This window comes from Dama dama, chromosome 5, assembly GCF_033118175.1.
Source record: "Dama dama isolate Ldn47 chromosome 5, ASM3311817v1, whole genome shotgun sequence".
NCBI lineage: Eukaryota > Metazoa > Chordata > Mammalia > Artiodactyla > Cervidae > Dama > Dama dama.
Window position 1 is genome coordinate 98,676,606 of NC_083685.1, and position 22,331 is coordinate 98,698,936.

General features: G+C 40.8%; 1 protein-coding gene across 2 annotated transcripts in view; it reads right to left on the minus strand.

Moving 5' to 3' along the window:
* The window catches only part of STX8 (syntaxin 8), a 198,794-nt gene that overhangs the window by 82,249 nt on the left and 94,214 nt on the right, over positions 1-22,331 (minus strand). For both annotated transcript variants that reach the window (XM_061143471.1, XM_061143470.1), the window contains exon 7: positions 1,193-1,294. In XM_061143471.1, coding sequence (XP_060999454.1) covers positions 1,193-1,294 — 102 coding nt within the window. The remainder of the gene's footprint in view (positions 1-1,192; positions 1,295-22,331) is intronic.

Sequence of the window (22,331 nt, forward strand, 5' to 3'; positions counted from 1 at the left end):
CTGGCAGGTTGAGAGGAGCAGACAGGTGATGAAAGGGAAGCAGGCGGGTGCCCCCAAGTTCCACTTCCTCTGAGATTCCAGAGTCTATATATCTACCTGGCCCTCCATCACCTGGTTGTTCTAGATTTCTATTTGACCACACACACAGGCAAGGGAGGTAGCACTTCTCAAACTGTGCATCACAGGTGACCCTCACATAGAGGTTCTTCTTCTAAAACTGGACAGATCAGAGGGATCCACTATGTTCTTCATAGTGAAAGGGCTAAAATCAGGCTAAAAGCAAAAAGTTCAGCTCATTAGATTTTTTTCTTTTTTTGGTAGTGCTATTGCATTGTTATGCATAACAAAAGTCTTAGCTTTATAAACCTGGTGCACCTTTGTGAGATGAAACACCAAATAACCATGAGTGTAATGACTGCAGCTGTCAGCACCATTCATCGTCACTTACCTGTGGGCAAGGCACTGTGCATGGGCAACAGATCACTGAAGCCCGACAAGCATCTGCATCGGAATGTCTGCCCAAGAGCAAGGACCTGCATCAGGAGTGCCTGGCACACCTGTTAAATGATGAACCCTCTGGAACTCCAGCCTCCAGCCTCACTCTACTCAGTCTCAAGGGGACAGGGGACAGCCAGGGAATCAGCACTCTCAGCATCATTCCTGGGGATTCTTATTTTGACCTATGTTTCCTCATTTCATGCACAAGGTATTAAGAAGTAAAAGAACTGCCAAAGACAACATCACCAAATACAGGATATAAACTCAGCTGGACTTTAGACTCTATGCTTTAACTGCTCTGTGGCTCCAGCTTCAGCAAGGACACTTGTGACTAAAAAACAAGGCCCCAGACAAGCAAGGTGGCCTGTAAAACCCATGAGATCTACCACCACCGGTCTGCATGACACTGTCAATTTCCCAAACTATTATTCTCAGTAAGCACGGAGGAGAGTTTCTTATTTTAAATTAAAAAAAAAAAAAAATTAACAATGCATTCTACTTTCCCTGCACTCCTAACAATTCACTTCGTTTTCACCAAGATGTAGGGATCTTCTAGAAATTTCAACACTTCATCACATGAAACTGCATGTATTCGAAGAGCAAGCGGATCCCTGCAGTAAAATCAGACCAAACGTGGGAAGCTTATCCGCAAGCGATGAGAGAAGCAAGAGCTGTAACTACAGCGATGTCTTACCACAAGACGTGGACTTCCTGTCCACCAGATTCACACGCCTGGTTTCAGTGCGAAGTTTCTCATCGGTATTCTCCACCAGGTTGGCAAGGTCATCAATTATCTCTATAAAGGAAAACAAAGATGCATGGTTAACACTCCAAAAATACCTTGGCTCACATCAGAGTCTCATAGCTGTGGTGGGCCTTCCTAGTAATAATTCTCTCAACTGCAGTGTGTGAGATGGTTTTAAAGAACTTACATTTCTTTGAAAACTGCAGTTCTGATTCACTGATGGTCGGGGGGAGTTAGAGAGGGAAGGAGTAGTAAAGAAAAAAAAAAGTTCAACATAATTCCAGGAGACAGAGGAGAAGTGTCAAAAGTTCAGGGGAAAGAAAGCATGACCCAACAAATTTATGCCTGGCCAAGTTGTCATCTGAGTATAAAGGTGACAGACAGACGGTATAGAGGACTTTGGGGACCACTGGGCTCCTTCTTAAGAAAGCTGCTTGATGATGAAATCTAGCTGACCGAGAGGTGAAAAAAAATACACAACTCTGGGCTGGAGAAGCCAGAGGCCATGACACAAGAAATGATGGTAAAAACTGAATCAAATATGTGGAGCTGAGAATAAACAAATATATGGATCAGGTTACAGAGGAGTAGACAAATGTTATAAACAGTGACAATGGAATTAAAGGTGAAGATTCAAGAAGCAGTTGGTAGGGGAGGAACATGGGGGAGAAAGGTGAAAAGAAACTAAGGTGTTAATTTCTTCATCACTGACATTTAGAGTCATATCAGGCTGCTGAAAATTAAGACATACACTCACAGCTTTATAAAAATAACCAAGGTTTCAATGTTTTATGCTATTTTTCTGTTAACCTTAAATGGATCTTTTAGCAATTACTACCTCTTAGAAAGAATTCTTCATGTGAAGTTTATTTTTTATGCTTATCTTTTAAAAGTGAAATTAAGCACTTAACATTTAAATAGCACATATAGTATAACCTTAATTAGGTAAAATTATTTCCATCCCTCCTTTTATATGTACCAACCTTTAAAGATGCATCCAGACAGTGTTAACCTGATGTTAATAATGATTATTTCTCAGTGGTGGGGTCCTTGGTGATCTTGCCTGTATTTTCTGAATTGCTTGAGATTCTTATGATGAACTCTATATGCTATTGTTTTTTTTTCAATTTTGGTTCTCCTTCTTCCCTCCTTCCCTCTCTTCCTCTTTGTGGTTGCGGACGCGATTTAGCAAATAAACAACAGATATCTGTTTGCATGTCTTTCTTTTACAGGAAGAGGATGATGGACACTAACTCTTATCTCTGTAGCTCCTATCCCTAGGAGAGTGCCTAATACACAGCAAGATAGGATAAATACTAAAAGATAAAGGGAATGAATGATTTGAGTATAAATGATAAAAGCACTGAATAATTTCAATGCACTGAATAACTTGCTGCTTCTTAGAAAAGTGGATCTAAGCCAATTTTGTCAAATATTACCTACACAACATTTGCCTAGTAAACCAGTCACTATTATTTAACCATCCATTCACAACTATTTCCTTGTATTCAAGGATATATTCTCTCCTAGTTTTGTTTCAACTATCTATAAGCTCTGTCTAGAGTTTGCTCTTTATTTTTTTTAAATATGTGTTTATTTATTTTTGTCTGCACTGGGTCTTAGCTGCTGTGTGCGGGCTTTCTCTAGTTGTGATGATCGGGGGCTACTCTCTAATTGTTACTCTCTAGGGATTCTCATTGCGGTGCCTTCTCTTGCTGTGGCGCACAGACTCTAGGCACACGGGTGGGCTTCAGTAGTTGTGGCACACAGGCTTTAACTGCCCCCAAGGTATGTGGAATCTTTCTTCCTGGACCCGGGATCGAACCTGTCCCCCACACTGGTGCAGGCAGGCCACCAGAGGAGTCCTCCTCTTCCTCTTAAATGTTGGTGATCCCCAGAGTTCTGTATATTTCTATTCTATTTTCATTCGAAACTATTTAAATTGATTTAATTTTTAAAATATTTAAATTTTTTTAAAAAGAAAATGTCTGCTCTACACAGCTCTCCAAAAATCCTTGACTCACATAGCCAACTGCTTACTACTTGAAATTCCTTGAAATTCCTACAAATATCTGTCTCACTAGGTCTGCAAAACAAAACTCCTCATCTTCCCCCAAATCTGACTCCCCTATCTTCCCTGCCTCAATTAATGAATGGTATCATCATTAATTTGCTTGCCTAAGAAGGAAATCTTAGGAGTCACATGAACTTCTCCCTTCTCCTTCACTTGACATTCCATTTGTTAGCCAATCTTGTTGATTCTACCTCCCCATTATCTTTCAATCCTACCATTTCCCTTAAACTCTGTTAGTAATACCTCACAAAAAGTTTCCAGTGTTTCTAAAATTGTCCTAACTTACCTTCCTGTTTCTGTTCCTCCGTCCCTTCAATCCATTCTCCATACTCTAGTCAGGGACTTATTTTTTTAATTTTTCAATTAATTTATATAGCCATATGGGACTAGTGATTATTATATTAACTCATTATTGACCAGGGGATTTTTTTTAAGGAATTAATACCTGTGGCCAGCAATTTCTTATGTAAATAATATTGACACATCAATAATGGTTGGGTAAAAAAAGATGTATTAATATGTCTCTCATCAATAACGTGTTAAACAACAGACTTCTAAAGCAATAACTTAAAAAAAAATAAAGAAAACCAAACACACACCCACCAACCATATAACCACCACCAAGAGGAATAGCTTAAAAAAAAAAGTCAATAGAGGGAATAAAATTGAATACCAAATATGAATGATTCACTCAAAAGAAGGCAAGAAAGGAGATACAGAGAACAGACAGGACAAAAGGCCATAAGTACCTAGATGGCAGACTTAAACCCAATTGTGTCAATCATTATATTAAATATAAATGGACCAACTTCTCAACTGAAAGATAAAGAATGTCAGGCAAGATTCAAAAATAATAATAAACCACAGTGCTCAACTATATGCCTTCACAATAACTTCAAATATAAAGCACAGAAAGTATCTGTGTGATAAAGCTGGCACAGTTGTATTAATATGGATCAGATCAATTTCAAGTCAGGGAGTATGATCAGAGATAAAAAGGAATCTTTCATCAGGATGAAAGAACACGTGACAGAAGACAGAAAAAAAAAAACCCATATCTGAATGCTAAGGAAACCACTCCTAAATAACCTATATAACAAAAAAAGGCAAAAATATCTTCTCTGGTAACTTCTATTGAACATTTTATTATAAGTCCCACACTATTTAGTAAGACAGGGGGAAAAAAGCAAAAAGATTTATTTATTTATTGTTTGTGGGACCTTAGTTCCCTGACCAGGGATTGAACCTTGAACCCCTTGCATTGGAAGCATGGAGTCTTAACACTGGACCACCAGGGAAGTCCCTGCATGATATGTTTTAAAGTTGCAATAATATAAAATATTATAAAATTCAGACTTAATAAGCGTATAGCACCATAAGAAAGTCAAGTGAAAATATTCCTTGTCAAATTCTAAATATGTCAGTTGTTATATGTTAACTGGGTTTCTGGACAGAGCTCTCATTAGATTTATAAATATTAATAACTTAGAGGTAAATAAAAAAACCAGCAGAAGATTAACTAAACAAAAACCAGTAGTCAACACTGAATGGGTTAATGTTTTCATCTTAGACCAGACATCTTGGCTGGTAAACCTCATCTGATTACTAGTTTGTTTGCTTTCCAAAAAAAAAAAGAAAAGAAAACCCTTTATTTTTAACTGATAAAAATTATATAATAGCAAGTTTATAAATGAGAGATGGAAAAGTATAAGATTATCCAAACATCCCAGTAATCACTTCTATGGATTCCCTTCTAAGATTTGACATAAACATACATACTTTTATATAATTGCAATATATGAGCCTTCTGCCCCCTGTTAACATATCATTTGTATGCTTTCATGTTGTTACACAGTCTTCATGGTTATAATTTCTAATGGTTACAAAATATTCATTCCATTAAAATAAACATTCATTAAAAATAGCCTATTGTGGGATACTGAGAATGCTTCTGTATTTCTACATCATGAGTCAATGAATTCTTTCCTCCATGATCATCTTCCTTCTTCTCTATTGTTTCCTTAAGTTAATTAAGTGTGATCATGACTGCCCCATGGACTTTGAAACACACTGCCAAGTTAGTTTTTAAAAGGTCTGCACTGCCACTGTGGGTTGATTTAATTGAACTCACTCCTTAATATGACCTCAGAAGGAGATTTCCAAGGGCAAGGAGCCTGGGGGAATTCCCACCTTGCAGCCTAGCAGCTTCGAAGGGGGGAATTTCCCCAACCACAGACTGTTACGAGCAAATTAAATACAGGTTTCAGAACACAGGTTAAGAAACTACCAGCTGACTCTTTCAGATTCCTGACAGTACAGCCTCCGAACGGCAACTGATATTTTGATTCCTGGTAATTATTTGCATTTGGTTTCAAGAAGGAACTTATGTTGCTATTGTGTATTAACTCGAGATACCAAGTGCCATTCCAACACAGAATGGGAAAAAAATGGACAATAGGAAGTGTGACGCAAAACTGAACCAAAGAGCAGTAAGAAATATTGTACAACGCCAACATAGCTGAGTCTAATTATATTTAATTTTTCTATACTCAGTTACAGTCTCAGTAAATTCCATATTAGTGCCAGAAGTGTGTTACATACTTTCAGATAAGTATGGTACCTTTTGGAACTCATAGTGGATGCTGGCACTTGCAAAGTCATTGTGTTATGCCTTTGGCTTATATCGCTAATAACATTTCAAGACAAGCATTAAAAAAAAAACACAACAAACAGTGAATAAAGAGCTTTTCTTGAGGGCATTAATTTAACTCCCTTTATTCCTACCATGGAAACTAAACATGGGGTGGATGATAGCATCTAATAGTACACTTTTCTGTACACTAGGAAACCCTAACCCTACCCTAACCCTAGGAAAGGGGTTAGGGAAACAGAACAGGAGGAGAGATCAACCTGTGACATAGCAAAAGAAAAGTAACACATCGGCCATGGCACCCTAGAGTGGGGAGTTACTGCCCACCCACACGGAGCTGCTGGGGAAAATTCGGCCTTGGAGGCCTGGGAGAAAGCTCCCTGGCTGCACCTGCTCGCATCTTAAGCTGGGACAGGTGGGCCAGGCTGGGCAGAAGGGACAGGCTCCCTTCCTTCTTCCTCCCCACCATCAACCCCATGACCTTTGAGTCTTCCTTCAGCTGGGCTGTAACATGTGTGACAGAGGCCTATGCCAAGATTAGGACCCTTCCCAACTTCTAACAAAAGCCACTGACCTGTGTGTGAAGACGAGCTAACAGCCAACAGGTGTAATAACAGGAGGAGCATCCTCTCCCCTTCTGTGCTAGGAAAGAGAATTCCTTCCAGAAAAAGAGAAACCAGTTTCTTGAGGTTTCTTCTTTTAAAAACAAGATTCAAAAAGACACTAAATCAATACAACACAACAGAGAGCCATAATGAGGGACTAACCTAGGTTACTAGAGACAGTGCTCCAGGTAGAGACACACTTGTCAAATTAAAAACCCACAGTGAAGCAGTTAAACAGACTGTAACCTAAGTAAAAGATTTAGTTGGAAAACAAACTGGAACAATCTTCCAGGAGTCACAGGAAAAGGTTAAAGAGGGCAAAACATGGGAAAAAAAAATAAGAAGGGCAAAGATACAGGAAAGGAAGAAACAATAACCAAGTAAATAATAAATTTTCCTTTTAAACAAGACCAGAGTCTCATCATATAATAGTCAAAATGTCCAAGATCAAATCCAAAATCACTCAGCCTGTGAAGTACCAGAAAATCTGAAGATGCATGAGAAAAGACAGTCCGCAGATGCAGTGCTGAGATGACACGGCCACTGGAATTATCTGACAAAAACTTTAAAGCAGCTACAATAAAAATGACCCAACGAGTAAAGGTGAACACTCTTGAATCAAATGAAGATATGGTTTTGCGGGGGAAAAAAAAAATTTTTTTAAACCCCAGAAATCAGAGAAGAGCCAAATGTGAACTGTGAAGCTGAAAAAGACAAGAATCAAATTAGAACAACTCATTGGATGGGCTCAACAGTACGGTGGAATACTACAGAAGTTCATATATATGATTCCATTTATATGACAGTCTCCAAAAGATAAAACCATACGGATGGGGAACAGAGCAGCTGCTCATCACCAAGGGTGAGGGATGGCGGAGGGGACAAGCGAACGTGGGAGCTGCTCCGGGTCCCCTGTCTGTGGTAGCGGTCAGACTCATCCATACGTGTGTTAAAATCACAGCACTGCACAAGCATACATGGCTTTTCTGTAATGTTAACTGAAAAATTCAAATTAAACAAGGCATAACGAACAAGAAGAGAAGTATAGGTAAAGGAGGAACAATATTCAAGAACGTCAGTATTTAAAGAACAAGAGGAACGAAAACTAAAAGCAAAGGAGGAGGCAAGAACAAAAACAAAAAAGAACGCCTAGAAGAGAATGCAGTCCCACAAGGCAGTGCTTCGGGAAAGAAGGTGGCATCTACCCTGTCTATGGATTGGCACAGTCCACTGCTGTGGGTTGTGCTGAGACGCACTTTGGGTGGTGGAGGGAAGGGAAGGAAGGGGGCAACCTGCCTGAGTTGCAGGACCAAGTGCAGCTCAAGTGTGGGCAAGAGAAGACAGCCAGAAGACACTAGTCTGTCACTGCGGGTTCCTATTGTCTGAAACCAAAATGACAACGCCTAATATTTACCGAAAACTTGCCAGGTGCTGTAAGTCACTGTTTTCTAATTTTGAGTTGTATCTAGTTTGTTAGAAAATTAAAAAAATTCTTCTATACCCCACAGTATTAATACGTTTATTCTATTTAAATTATTTAACTATAAACATCAATGATGGGATATATTCTTCATGTTTATAGCTCTCTGTTCCACAGTTCCAAAAATATATATTCATATTAAAAATAGAAAATTAAAATTCTATTTTAACAACCATTAAGTTCATGCTGACAGAGGAAGCTTGTTTTGTGAGTAGTAAATTACTGCTTGAAATGTGAAGATGATACAGACTAAAGTATAGGTCCTTTGGGGTTGTCCTGCTGTTCTTTATTCCAGCGGTGGAGACATCCTTTAGACACAGCACAGTGACAGCCTTTGGCCTTTTCTTGGAAGCAAATATATCACTACATATTAAGTATACTGTCTTTTTCTCACCAGCCAAGGACTACTAAGACAGTCACCAACAAATGTGAGCTAGAATTGCATGGCAAAACAATACATTGGTCATCCTGATAATCCAGAAAATTTTTTTAATTTTTAAATATTATCAATAGTAGAGAGACATGAAATTTGAAGTCACTAAAAAAAAAAAAAACACCACAGAGCTCCAAGAAGATGCCATCAGTCCTAATTTGAAGACACGATACTAAAAGCGTAACATCTTACCTTAAGTTAGGCATTAAACAACTCTAGAATAGGGCTAAAAATATAGACCTCACCCATTTTCCTAGCCCTTCAAGGGAAAAAAAAAAAAGTACTTTAAAAAAAAAAAAGAAGCTAAGCTGTATCAGAATCTTTGCTATAGCAAATTAAGTGACAATAAAAATACACTTCCTATTATTTCAGAAAACTGGAATCCTGGTGACAATGTGGTTCAGCTCTGACTAAATGATTTCAAAATAATCAACATGTTTTTGTGCACCTCAAATAAAAAGGCTACAGGCTGTATGAATCCAATTATATGACATCCTGGAAAAGGTAAAACTATAAACAGAATACAATGATCAGCATTGGTCAGGAGTTTGGGAGGAAGAGGAGAAGGATGAACAGGCAAAGCGTAGAGGATTCTTAGGGAGTACACAATTCTGTATGAAACTGTAATGATGGATATGTGACATTATGCATTTGTCGAGACCCACAGAACTTCACAGCACAAACAGTGAACCTCAAGGCCTTCCCTGGTGGTCCAGTGCCTCCCAGTGCAGGGGGCTTGAGTTCTCTTGAGTTGATAAGAGATCACATTATGCAACTCAAAATAGATCTCACTTGCTGTAACTAAAGATGCCACATGCCTCAACTAGGATCTGGCATAGCCAAATAAACAAACAGTGAACCTTAATAAATGGAAAAGAAAAAAAGAATCATGTAGGAGGCTGGGGATTCTAGACTGTGAGCATCTAGCTGTACTGTAAATGTAGGAAGCAACATGCCTTACTTGTAATCTACCCCATTCCAGAGACTTTTTTCCTAACATTCAGAAATGAAAAGGGGACAGCAGAGCAGAAGTTCCAAGACTGTTTTGTTTTGTTTTGCTTTGTTTGAAGATGAGATCATTCAAGTTTTTCCTATAAATGTCTTCTAAACTATGGTTAAGTAAATGTTTATTACTTAGTACAATGAATATATGAGTTCCTTGAGCCAAATCCATGATTCAGTTGAGTGTTTCTTTATGCTGTGTATATACCTTGTAGTAACTTATGGCTTCTTGCGTAGTCCGTGGAATTATTTAAATGCTATAAAACTATGTAATCTTATTTTGTAACTGTTATAAAAATGTACCGTTCTTACTTGTTGTGATCCTGTATGTTGGTCATAATCATGATTGTCTAATGTCACAACTTTGGTCAAGAATATAACTTCCAACAGTGAGCCAAGGTCACTGCCAACATTTCCCCTCTTACAAGTGATTACAGAGGATTGTGGACATTTTTCACCTAGCTCCATTCTGTCACCTAAGCATCTAGACAGTCTCTCATGAAATATCTAGATCCAAACCATTAGACTTTTGCTCCCTTTGAGAAAGAGCCTACATCTCAAATCCAGTAGGATCTGCCTGCCTAAGCAGTTATTTTTCCTCTTAGACTCAAAACTGCTAATAGGATCACAGCCTTATGTGTCCATATCTGCCCCAGCTGCTGAATATTCAGAGCATGCTGAAGTTCTTAGAACACAGTAAGAACAAAGCAGATAAGTCCAAAAAGAAAACGGGAGAGATGGAGAAAGTCTTAAACATCCTTGGTTCTTGCTCTGAGAGCTCAACAAAAGAGAAAAGCTTTTTATGAAATCCATAAAGTGGCATTACTTCTAAGTTAGGGCTTCCATTCCCTGTTTCAGTCTGATTTCCTATAAATGAAGTGTTCTAAAAATACTTATGATGAGGGTAATACAGTTTTAATGTACTGTAATCATTTATTATCTCATCCAATCCTCCTGACAATCCTAGAAGATAGACAGGGAAACAGAGTATTTTATAGATGTCCAAACAGGCCCACACAGATAATGCAACTTGTCTAAGTTACCTTATGAATAAGCAGTAGGACATGGAGACAGGTCTCTACATTTCAATTCGAAAGCTTTGCTTGGTAGCTCAGGCCTCCTCTGTCTCAAATTTCAGGTCTATGTCTACCTCCAGACTAAACATAGTCTGCATTTTTCCCATTCCAAAGGAACATCACCTTGATTTCTCTGTATTTCCCTTTCTCATAGGAGATATCTGATGAAGCCCAGAGAGTGGATTAAGACATAGAGTCTGAGAGATCTGGTGCCATGACACCTATCAATCAGAAAACTGAAGTTAACCACACACTCTTGTTTTAAAAAAAACAAATAACTTGAAGAAACATATTTCCCCTTTAGAGGGGAATATTCCTCCTTTGCAAAAAAAGTTACCTCCCTTTATTCCAACCAGTTTTCACACTCTGGATCTATCTGAAGCATGTGTCTCCATTCTTAAAAGGGGGTGTAAAGGTTCTAGGCAGGTACCTACAGACAGGTCACCTGGAGCCCATGTATCTTTGCTATCTGATTATACATGCACTTTAAATAAACTTTGTGTTTTATTTTATATGTATTTTTAAACTCTTCAAGTAGAGAAAATAAATCCAAGTGCAAAGTCCTTTATGAAGCACAGAACAATTAAAAATTGGGGGTGGGGGAGTCCCATCAATTATAGAACTGTTGAAAATTGAAAATGTCCCAATTTCATTCAATGTTGATAGACTCTGCATTCTATTTTATTCTTGGAGCAAATGAAACAAGATCACATACCTTAGAAAGTTAGAAGGCAATCCATCTATGAAACTGTACCAAGGTAGGATAGAAACTTTCAGAAAATATAAAAGCCTTCAGAAATTAAGACAGCAATAACAGTTCTGATTCCTGTTACAGTAGCCAGAACAGACTAAGATAGCTACTGACAGAGTTTGTCCATATTGAAAGGAATTTCACAATTCTGTCAGCGGTGGAGGTGAGGGGAAGATGAAAAAGCATCAATAAAGACAACTAAGTAAACCAAAAGAAGAAAAAGAGAGAGAGAGGCAATTAGTGACTTTAGAGGAAAAGGATATAATCAAATAATGTCTAATTCTAGTTCCCACTGTGGCTCAGTCATGAACAACCTTTATGTAGTCACGATTCCATCAACACTGATTTAACAAAAATGTGTGAGCAACGGGGAAGAGGGGAAGTGTGTATGTATGGGGTTGCTGTGGGTTAAGTTAACATCTTCCTTAGGAGGAAGTCTACAGAGACTAAGACCGAAAACATAAAGAAACAGGAGCGAATTACTTTGAAATATAGATATTGTACTACAGAGATTGACACACAAATCACTAAGACAATTAGAAGCACTGCCTCTGACTGATAGAGCTTTGAGGTGAGGAGGGCTGATGGGGAAAAGACTTGCTTCTTCTAAGCCTTCTAAATTTTGATTTTTTTTTTTAAATTTCTGATTTTTTAATCAAAGTATATTACTTTGGTAAAAATAAAAAATTAAATTAAAAAAATTAAGTCCAAAGAAGAACTTTAAATGAGTAACACTATAGGTAAATAAGACAAAATTTCAGAAGGTCTTGGAAACACTGCTTAGGCAAAGAAGAACCACTGGAGGGTTTTTGCAAGCAAGTGACACGATCAGAATTGTACTCTACAGAGAGATTTTTTGAGATAGAAAAAACAAAGGCTAGACTGACAGAAGGATAGCTTTAAGGTAAAAAAAAAGTGAGAAGGAACAAAGGATAGATTGACAGAGAGTTTTAAAGTAAAAAAAAAAAAAAAGAGTGAGCAATTCCTAGTGGACACCATACTGGTGGAGGAGACAGCACTCTGGGTGGGACAATCAGCAGGTTATGTAGTGGCCACTACAAGGACGTCTCAATCTTTTTCTATCTGGTAGTTCTGACTATAAATTGGCATTCAACACAAGGAAGGGATGAACCAGTCCAGTAGATGTAAATATTGTAGTCTTTCCTAGAGCATCCTCTCACATGAGGACAAAGAACCACCTCGGGTTACGAATCAGTCTTTCAGGAGATTTCACCCAGGGTGGATTTTAACCATGTCCCAATCAGACCGCCCTTGAAAGCTGCCCACCAAGGTCCTGGGCTTCAAGGCCTGAGGGGCCAAACCTTGAAAGTAACAATGCTTGGATAAAAATCGCAAAGCCACACTTAACTTATGTACCCTTTCAAACACCAGGGTTCTGGCCTCTGTGTTTAGGGACACAGACTAAAGAAGATCAGGTCAGCTTTTCCCCACCTTCTTTATAACATGACTGCAAAGAGATGGGCCAGAGAAAGCCAGGCAGACAATGCTTCTGGACTCCAGGAAGACTCGTGACAGAAGAACCAAAGCTACTATCTCCTGCGATGAATCAATCAGAAGTGGTTGTTTTTATTTCCCAAAACAGTCTTTGGGTGGTGGAGGGAGGGGGGCCCTAGGAAGGTTCAGGAGACTCAGAGCTTCTGAGAAATAAGTAAGAATATACTGAGAAGAGCAAGAGTCATACCTCTGCAACAAGCCATCAATCAGAAATCAAAGTCAAGTCTAGGCACCAAACCCCCAAAGTACACCCCACTACTGCTGAGAACCTGGCTACTCCAAGTGCGGCCCTCAGGCCAGCAGCCAGAGCATCATTTCCTGGGAACCTACCAGACCTGCAGAAGCTCAGGTCCCACCTCACAGCTAATGAATCCAAATCTGCATTTTAACAAGACCCTCAGGTGATGCACGTCTGCCTATTTCAAGCCTGGGAAGCAATTGAGGAAGACAGAGGGAGGAGTCCTTCTGGCTTTATGTTCCCCAAGGTTCCCCAGCTGGTGCTGGACATGTGGAAACTGAATAATCATCCAGGTGTCTAAACCTGCCCAGGCAGCTATGGAGACATGTGTTCAGAGTGAAAGCGGTAACGAGGACCCAGCAACTAGGTCTCTTCTAGAAAATGCACCAATTCCAGGCCACTCAATTATTTCTCAAGCGCCGGATTTGAGAGCAAAAAAAAAAAAAAAATCCACAAGCATGAACCACAGATTTCCCTTTATAGCTGCCTCTTTTATTTAAACAAAAAATGCTAAACATTAATTTTAGTTGTACTTAATTGAATAATTTCTCGGGGGAATAGTTCAGGGAGAGTTTAAAACTGCCTGCTTCCAAAAGCCATTACAAATTGGCATATACTTTAATGTCACCCTGCCAACCCAAACAGCGCACTTCAATGCCCTTGGGGCCGCCCTCGCTCCAGATGTGTTCGGAACTCCTAAGTAATAGAATGCAGGCAAAAGCCATATTTACACGGAGCAGTATTTTGAATATCCTTTTCCAATTATCTGGAATGAGATAATAGATCCCTAATTGGAAGCACTGAGGGAAGGAAAACCGGGTCCGTGGTTTCTCTCCAGCGAATGCTTTTTATTAGGAAAAACTAAGAAGAGTTTTACAAGAGTCAAAGAGAATCCCCTTTGCCACATTTAATCTGAACAGCTACGGAACAAGAAACTGTCCCATGATTGCCCTTAATTAACTGGCTGATTTTTAAAAGACTGATCTTGTCTTTTCCTGTGAAATGTAGACCCAGAAGGATTGGGGTTGGGGGAGGGAGTCAAAGAAATCCAGGAAACACTTTGGCGACAGAACAGACCCAAGTGGTTGGTGTGAAGATGCTGCTCCCAGCCCCCCTCCCCAACCCCATCCCACCCAAACACACTCAGTTCTATTCCACGTTTGCATGACAGGCACAGACTCTGAACTTCCCTTGTATTTCTGACTAATAATGGTCATAACAACGCTGCCAGGTAAGCCGTCATTGTTTATTCCAGATTTGTAAACACCCACTCCAAATCAGATTTATTGATAAGGAATCACCTTTTTATTCTCCAATGTAAAGCAGGTACCAATCAAACTGAAGTGCTGTGTCAACAGTTTACACTTCTTGTGAAAGTGCAACTTTCCACCCTCGTGGTGTTGTTTAGTCACTAAGTCGTGTCTGACTCTCTTGCAACCCCATGGACTGTAGCCCACCAGGCTCCTCTGTCCATGGGATTTCCCAGGCAAGAAGACTGTGGCAGTTGCCATTTCCTTCTCCAGGGGATCTTCCCAACTCAGGGACTGAACCCACATCTACTGCACTGGTAGGCAAATTCTTTACCACTGAGCCACTGGTGATGTAATACAGGTACATGTAGAACTCAGGTGGAAGTCAAGTTAAGTATTTTTGTACAGGTCGGCATACTGGCCGACTCCAGGGGTGCTCTGGCCCCCTTACAGCACAAACGCTGTTCCATGCCACGTGAGTGAGGCGTGCTCAGTTACTGAAGACGTCTGTTTTCACAGATGCACAGAGAAGCTGTCTGAAAACTGCATAGATGCAGCTGTTCCCGGTTGTTAGCGAGATGTACTTGGAAACCCTGTTTCCTAAAATGTTCAGAATTGGAAAAGGTTTTCTAAATATAAATTAATTACCAAATTCCATGTGTTGACAAGCAAACACTCTCAAGTTTATGCTTCCACTTGACAAGGGAAACTGAAGCATATTACCCAGAAACCTTGGAAAAAAACAAAGTCCATGTATGGTATTTAGTTCATTTACATTTTCTCCTACAATGTTTAAAAGCATTTTTATCCTGAAAGGCCACATACAAAGAGAAAAAAGCCATTGACTTACACAGACAGTTTAACAGACAGCTACAAAGCAAAAACTGTACCACCTTCACACATTCACATAATACGATAGCCACCAACCTTGGAAAAATGCAAAGTCTCTCATTCAACCAGGCAATTGACAAACTATATGCCAGGCACTGTGTGATGTGCAAATTTAAACACTTTAGCTAGTATTACTTGCTAGCATATTTCTTTGAATAACTAGCACAAAGTCCTTATGTGTTACCTACCCCGAGTTTCAAAGAAAATAAATATATAACTTTATCATGTGGACAAGGGGTATTTTCCCCCAATAAATCTACACTAGAGGTCTGTGCTCTTGGTAAGCTTGACAATATATCACTTCTGAAAGGACCACGAGAAAGGGCTTGGTGGTCAGTAACACCCAGATGTGAACTTTTCTCTCTGACCTACTCGAGCCGTGAATGATGGGCCCAGCGCCCCTCCGATTCACCCCTCAAGTCAGGCCTGTTCCTCCAGAACAAAGGCCTCCTCACTTGGGAACCACTTAGAACTTTCCCAAGCACCTTGCAAAGGGTCTTATTTTTCATACTGTGTCTAGATCTGAAAAAAAGCATTTGTTCCGGTAGAAAGACACTGAAATCCCTGGTTGCAAGACGAATGTTCTCTTAACCCTAAGAAAGGCTTAATCCCTGGCTTTGCTTTAAGAGAAATAGTTCTATCTTATTAATCACAAAGGTCTCAAGTTAACTTGGTTTGTGCAGTTCTCAGAAGCGGTTCAGCTGTTTCCAAATTGCACACCAGAAAATTCCTACGTTACACAGTCCCAGATAATCAATGTTAAAACAATATACATAACCACATTGCCTTCTCCCTGGGTTCCATTTCTGTTGGAAAGAGGGAGAAATTTAAGCCAGGACTGTAACTGAAGCCAATAATCTACAAACTGGGGCTCACAAGATGATTCATTAGAATGGAGAAAGGAAAAACTAAAACTTCTACTAATAAGGTGGATTTAATCTCTACCTTTTCTAGGTTATAACTCTGTTCCTTTTTATGGCTGAGTAGTACTCCACTGGACACACTATCATCTGTTTCTCTAACTAGAGCTGCTGGTGCAGTACAACTGCAAAGGCAAGGAGTGACAAGAGACTGGATGGCCTGTTGCAAAGCTGAAAATGTTATCTGGCTCTTTAACAGGAAAAACTTGCCAGCCCCTGGATTATACATGCCCTGACCTTCAGAAGAAGTAATTTGGAGAGTCAGCTTGTTAATGGTCACCGCAGTACTGTAAGGAACAGAAAAATGCTGGAAACAAAATGTCTATCGTTAAGAGGACTAGCGTGATCATGGTGAACCCATATTACGTTATACTACACACCTCCTCAGAAGACCAGAAAAACGTGTACATGCTGATAGGATAAGTAAGACCTCTGGGTTTGATTAGGTTAAAAAGCAAAGAATTACAGTAGGCTGAGCACATACCACCCCCCTCCTTTTTTTAGTTTAAGTGCATTTTATTTTTAGGCAACCCACATGACATGTCCCCCCCCAGCACCGCCCCCCCAAAAAAAACAATACCTTTGGCTCCAGGGGGGAAGGAGAGGGTGGGACAAATTGAGAGAGTAGCACTGAAACATATACATTATGATAGGTAAAACAGATAGCCAGTGGGAATTTGCTGTATCACACACCCACCCGGACACACATACCCTTATTTATAGGTTATATATATATACATATATATATATGTATATATCTCTCTATAAAACTGAGAATCACAGGAAACTCTCAGTTACCATAGTACACCTTTCTGTATTGTGTGAAATTTCCAACCTTTTACTTACATTTATCATCATTGTCAAAAGATGTTAATTAAATGAGGAAACTATGGTCTATTTATATCATTTTTATTCTTTACAAATCAGTATGTACATGTAATAATGAAAGAGCAATCAAATGAACATGATGCTTTTAAACAGGGAATTAAAAAAAAAATCATAACAAAAACTACTTTAAAACCTGACGAGCTATTTCTTTTTTTTTTTAAATGAGATAGCACTTTTTTCTTCCCTTGCAAGTCAGTGACCCTCCAAAAAAAGAGAAAAAAACCCTTACTACAGGTTGGGTTTTTATATCCCAGGAAGCTAGATGCTGGAAGAGATGATCTTTGCAGATGCCGTCCGTGTCAGTCACGGATGAGTTTTGATCCAAGTTTTCCACTGATTGTTATTGAAAAGCATATCGTATATGTCGGACACAGGACCACTGCAAATCATCTACGGCCACCGAGCTTGGGACGGCGGTGACCTGGGCTTCCGCACACAGCTCAGCCCTGACAGGTGGGCTGGCAGGGTTTATCTCTAAACAGTGAAGGGCCCTAAACGTTTTCCAGATGTGCTGACCTCATAAAACCGCCACCTACCACAGCTGTGAAAGAAGTGCTCTATGCCTGTATTCTTCCCATCCCTACAGCCATGCCTCCTGGGCTCCTGGGCTGGGGAGCCCTCTACTTGCTGAAGATAACTGGGTGCCAGGCCTGCGCCTAGACAAGAGAACAATGAGCAGAGAGCTCAGCAGCGGGGCATTCTTGCACCTGCCGTGCCCTGGCTGCTTGTGCCCTGGTGCTGGCAGCCTGCCCCATGCTTGTTCTGGATCTCTGCAAGATGGGGGCTGTGCCTGGTCTCCCAGCCAGTCTGCTCCCCTTGGTCAGGTCCTCATAACTTGCTGCTGAAGCCCCCTGCCAACTATTAACCTACTACAGATGCCAACACTGCACACGGAGACCAACACTGCACTCCCCCTGCCTCCCAGGATCTCTGTGCCTGGCGCCTCCTATTAGAGGTCTTGAGCTGAGTGGCCAGACTTCTCTTGGCTCACAGCTAGAAGCTCCCTTCCCCTCTCACAGTGAAATTCCTTCTCCCTCTGGGTCAGGCCTGGCTGATCACGGATCAGGTCCTAATGCCAGTACCAGCTTGCTCACAGAGGCATTCTGGAGAGCTCACTAGGGCTCCAGATACTTGTGGTGTATCTTCTACAAAGCTACAAATAAAACCAGGAACCAACACCACCTGGATAACAGTGTCTTTCTATCCGCTGAGTCTGCACAAGGCACTTTGTATCTCTTTCTAAAGATGTAAATATGTGATAGTCCTATTCCCTTAAGAAGGTGAGGAGATTCAGCAGAGAAACAAATTCAGAAACAACTGTAAATGACCCAACACAAAGCATACTCTAGGACAGGAGAGAGGGACAAAGTGCCATGGGGTGTAAAGGACGAAGATCATCTCAGGGCGGAGAGCGCAGGAAGGGACCCATGGATGAGGCAGCATCTGGGTTTGATGCTGACAGATGAGCCAGATTTCTATGGGGTGGGATGGAGGCCATCGTTTCTGACTAAGGAATTCTGAAAACTAGACTAGAAGAAAGTCTATTTTTCAAATCCCATGTATAAGTAATGAGCGAATCTGGCCTCTTGTCAATATGTTCTTTCTAATCAGCCAGCTTTCTGTCTGAAATGCTCTATCATCCCAAGTTGTGCAGAGGAAAACAATATCTCTTAGGGAGTTGGCATTCAACCTTTTACAAAATCTCCAAACTTAATTTATCACACACTCCCCCGTCTGGGTTCTTTCTTTTCAATAGCCTAATTAACCATATTTCATAGATGCATTGTATTTTTAAATTATGAACACTATTAATATCTGTATGATAAATGCCATGATTCCTCCACCTGTCATGAAAACAAAGATGTGCTCCTGAAATGGGGCGGGGAGGGGAGGGGACTCTACACTTAATAACTGCATTTAATAATGATAATAGCTGCCAGCTAAACATTACCACCTAAAGGTTTTCACAGCGAAAAGTAAACCATTTTTCAAAACGTCATTACCATCCATTATGATCAAACTTTTAAATTTATTAAGCTGTTACCTTCAGTAATACTTACAAAAATAATTGCAGTGCAGGATTTCATTGTTCCTTCTGGTTAAGTGACAGGTAAATGGTACAGCTTCGCGAGCTCTACTAAGCCCGGAAGCCTTCCTGAGATGGTGTGCTGATGCCATCAGCCCAGATCCTCAGCATCCCCTGGTGATGGAGGTCGGCCCCTGCAGGAAGGCTCATACACAAGCCCAAGGGCCTGCACATCTCTGGACAAGTCAGTCTCAATCTCTGCCCCTCCCTCTTGGGCTTTCCTTGTGGCTCAGCTGGTAAAGAATCTGCCTGCAATATGGCTTGGGAACATCCCCTGCAGAAGGGATAGGGACACACACACACACACACACACACACCCCTCTGAAATACAGCTTACACACACACACACCCCCCTCTGAAATACAGCTCACACACACACACACACACACACACACCACACACACACACACACACACACACACACACCCCACACACACACACCCCTCTGAAATACAGCTTACACACACACACACCACACACACACACACACACACACACACACACACACCCTCTGAAATACAGCTTCAAAGTCTCAGGCTTCATCCTGTAATACTTGTTACCACTCTCAAGTAGGATCAGGCAGCCACTGAAATCCACCCTGAGCAGAACGCAGACAAGCTGTCACTTAAGTTGATAAAATGCCAGAAGCGCCCCATATTCTGAATTTTGACATTCCAAAAGATTTCTCCTATGCTAGTAAAGAACTGGGGAGGAAGATATCTATTCTCTGAAGATTTTCAGAGGTTGTGACCTGAGAAAACAAAATAATTCAATGAAAGTGATGTCTTGATGTGAGGAGCTGGAAAGGTAGTCTGAAATTCCTATTTTACCACTAATTGCCTTCTAATGTCTGTGACGTTCACAACTCCCTTCAGCTTCCCTAAGTTCCAATGTCCTGTTTGCTCCTCTCTCACTGGTGGTGGAAGGTGAGGGTTGTTTTCTAGACGCTTGCAGGCATTCACCAACTTGCAGACAGAATGAATTCCCAAAGTGTATTAGCAGATTGGTTGCACAGAAGTCAAAGATGCCCACAGAGATAATGCCGCTAAGGCAGACCTGTTCCCAGGCAGCCCACAGACTTACATTCACCACATCTCAACAGGAACAGTACTAACCGCTCCATACTTGATCACCAGGTATAATGGTCTTGACCTGCATCTACGTGAAATGCCAGGAGCACACCTTTCCAGTGTGGCAGCGGTGGTTACCTGGTATAAGACTCGCCCACCAAAGAAGCAGGACAAAATCCATGTGGGTGTTTCTGCTATAATGTGATAGGCACGCTCCTGAAAAACCTCGCATCCTGCAAAATCAGCCTCTAAAAATAACAGGGTTGGGACTTCCCTGGTGGTCCAGTGCTTCCCCAGTGGTCCAGTGCAATGCAGGGGACTCGGGTTCGATCCCTGGTCAGGGAACTAAGATCCCGTATGCCTCGGAACAACGGTCTGCACACTGCAACTATTGAGCCCATGTGCCACAACTAGAGAGTCCATGTGCTGCAAGAACAGACCCTGCAGCATGCAACTAACACCCAGCACAACCAAATATTTACTCGTAAGCTCTTTGGCAAGGAAAACAAACACCATATGTAGAAATCTGAGAAATAAAAAATGCTGGGTAAGAAACGGAAAATTAAGCAACTAATAATAATAACAGGATAGATGGTGGGAAACACCATTGGGACAGACCCTCTGAAACCTACGACACTTTGTAACCAGAGCACAACCAAGAAGGAGAATGAATGCCTAGAGAGATGAGCTGGCCATGGCTGCTGCTGCCTCGGCGGATGTTAAACCCATGCAGGACAACAGAGTGGTGAGGCTGGCTTGAGGACACAGTGAAGGCTGAAGCCAGGGGATACCCCTGCCAGGAGCCCAGAGTCCTTCAAGGTTCAGGGTGTGCCCTTCCTGAGGGAGGGGGTCCTGAGTGCAGGTGCTCATTATTTTCTGAAAATTGACCTGAGAGGCGCCCACAGCCTGTGAGAGCTCTTTCCCCTCTTGTCGAAGGCTGTGATTCTACTCCTGCAATTCCTGCTCCTCTGGCCCAAGAAAAACTGCCTCTGAACCAATCCGACCTCCAGGGTGGATTGACCTCGCTCCTCCCCTCTTCAACTGAGCAATCTGTGTTATGGATCCATGAGCTGGAGCAGAGCAACTGTACCCCTAGGGCCAGGGATGCACCGATCCCCGGAGCGCTCCTCCTGGTTGGGGAAGGACCTTTCTTAGGTTGCCCGTTTCTGGAACCCTCTGCATAGGAGAAGACGGGGAAGCCACTCCACGTCCATGCCAATTCAGGGAATGTTTCTGCCTTCTACTTGGTCATCAGAAGTGAGTCTTCATCTCAAAGCATGTGAATCCCTGGGTAGATGGGCCTGATTTTCAGACCAGCCTGTCCCATCGAAATATAATATAAGCCACAAAGGCAATTCACATTAAAAAAAAAAAAAAAAAGGCAGCCACATTAAAAAAGTAAAAAGAAACATAAATATACTTAATAGTACATTTTACACAGCCTAATATGTAAAAAACAATTGTAATTTCAACGTAATCAATGTAAAAACTATTCACAAGATACTGTGCCTTCTTTTCTTTGTATCCAAGCTTCAAAATTCAGTGTTATTTTTGCTCACATTGCACATCTCAGTTAAGACTAGTCACATACAGAGTGCTCAATGGCCACGTGTAGCCAGTGGCCACTGCACTGGACATCACAGTTCTAACTGGATGCTCTGTTGACAGTAAAATGTCATGTTTCTAAAGATACAGAAAAAAAATAAATAAATTTTAATAAACAAAAAAATTTTTTAAAGAACATAATTCTAAAGATAGATAATTAAAAGAATATACAACCCATTAAGGCACAAAAGTGTTTTTCAAGTTCATATTCTTTTTTTTTTTTTTTTCAGCTGTGCCACGAGGCTTGCGGGATCTTAGCTCCCCCACAAGGGGTTGAAACTATGCCCCCTGCAGTAGAACTGTGGAGTCTTAACCACTGGACTGCCAGGGAATTCCCTCACGTTCACACTCTTACATCCCATGAAAAAGTACTTTTCACTTGTGAGTTTCAATGTACCAGTCCTTATTTACCTCAAATATTCAGTTAACTGAAACATTCTACTCTTGATACACAGGTTTTTGTTTTTTAACAGCCCCACTGAGATATAATTTATAAACTGTAAATTCATCTTTTTAAAAGGTACAATTCAGTGGGTTTTGATATATCCCATTGT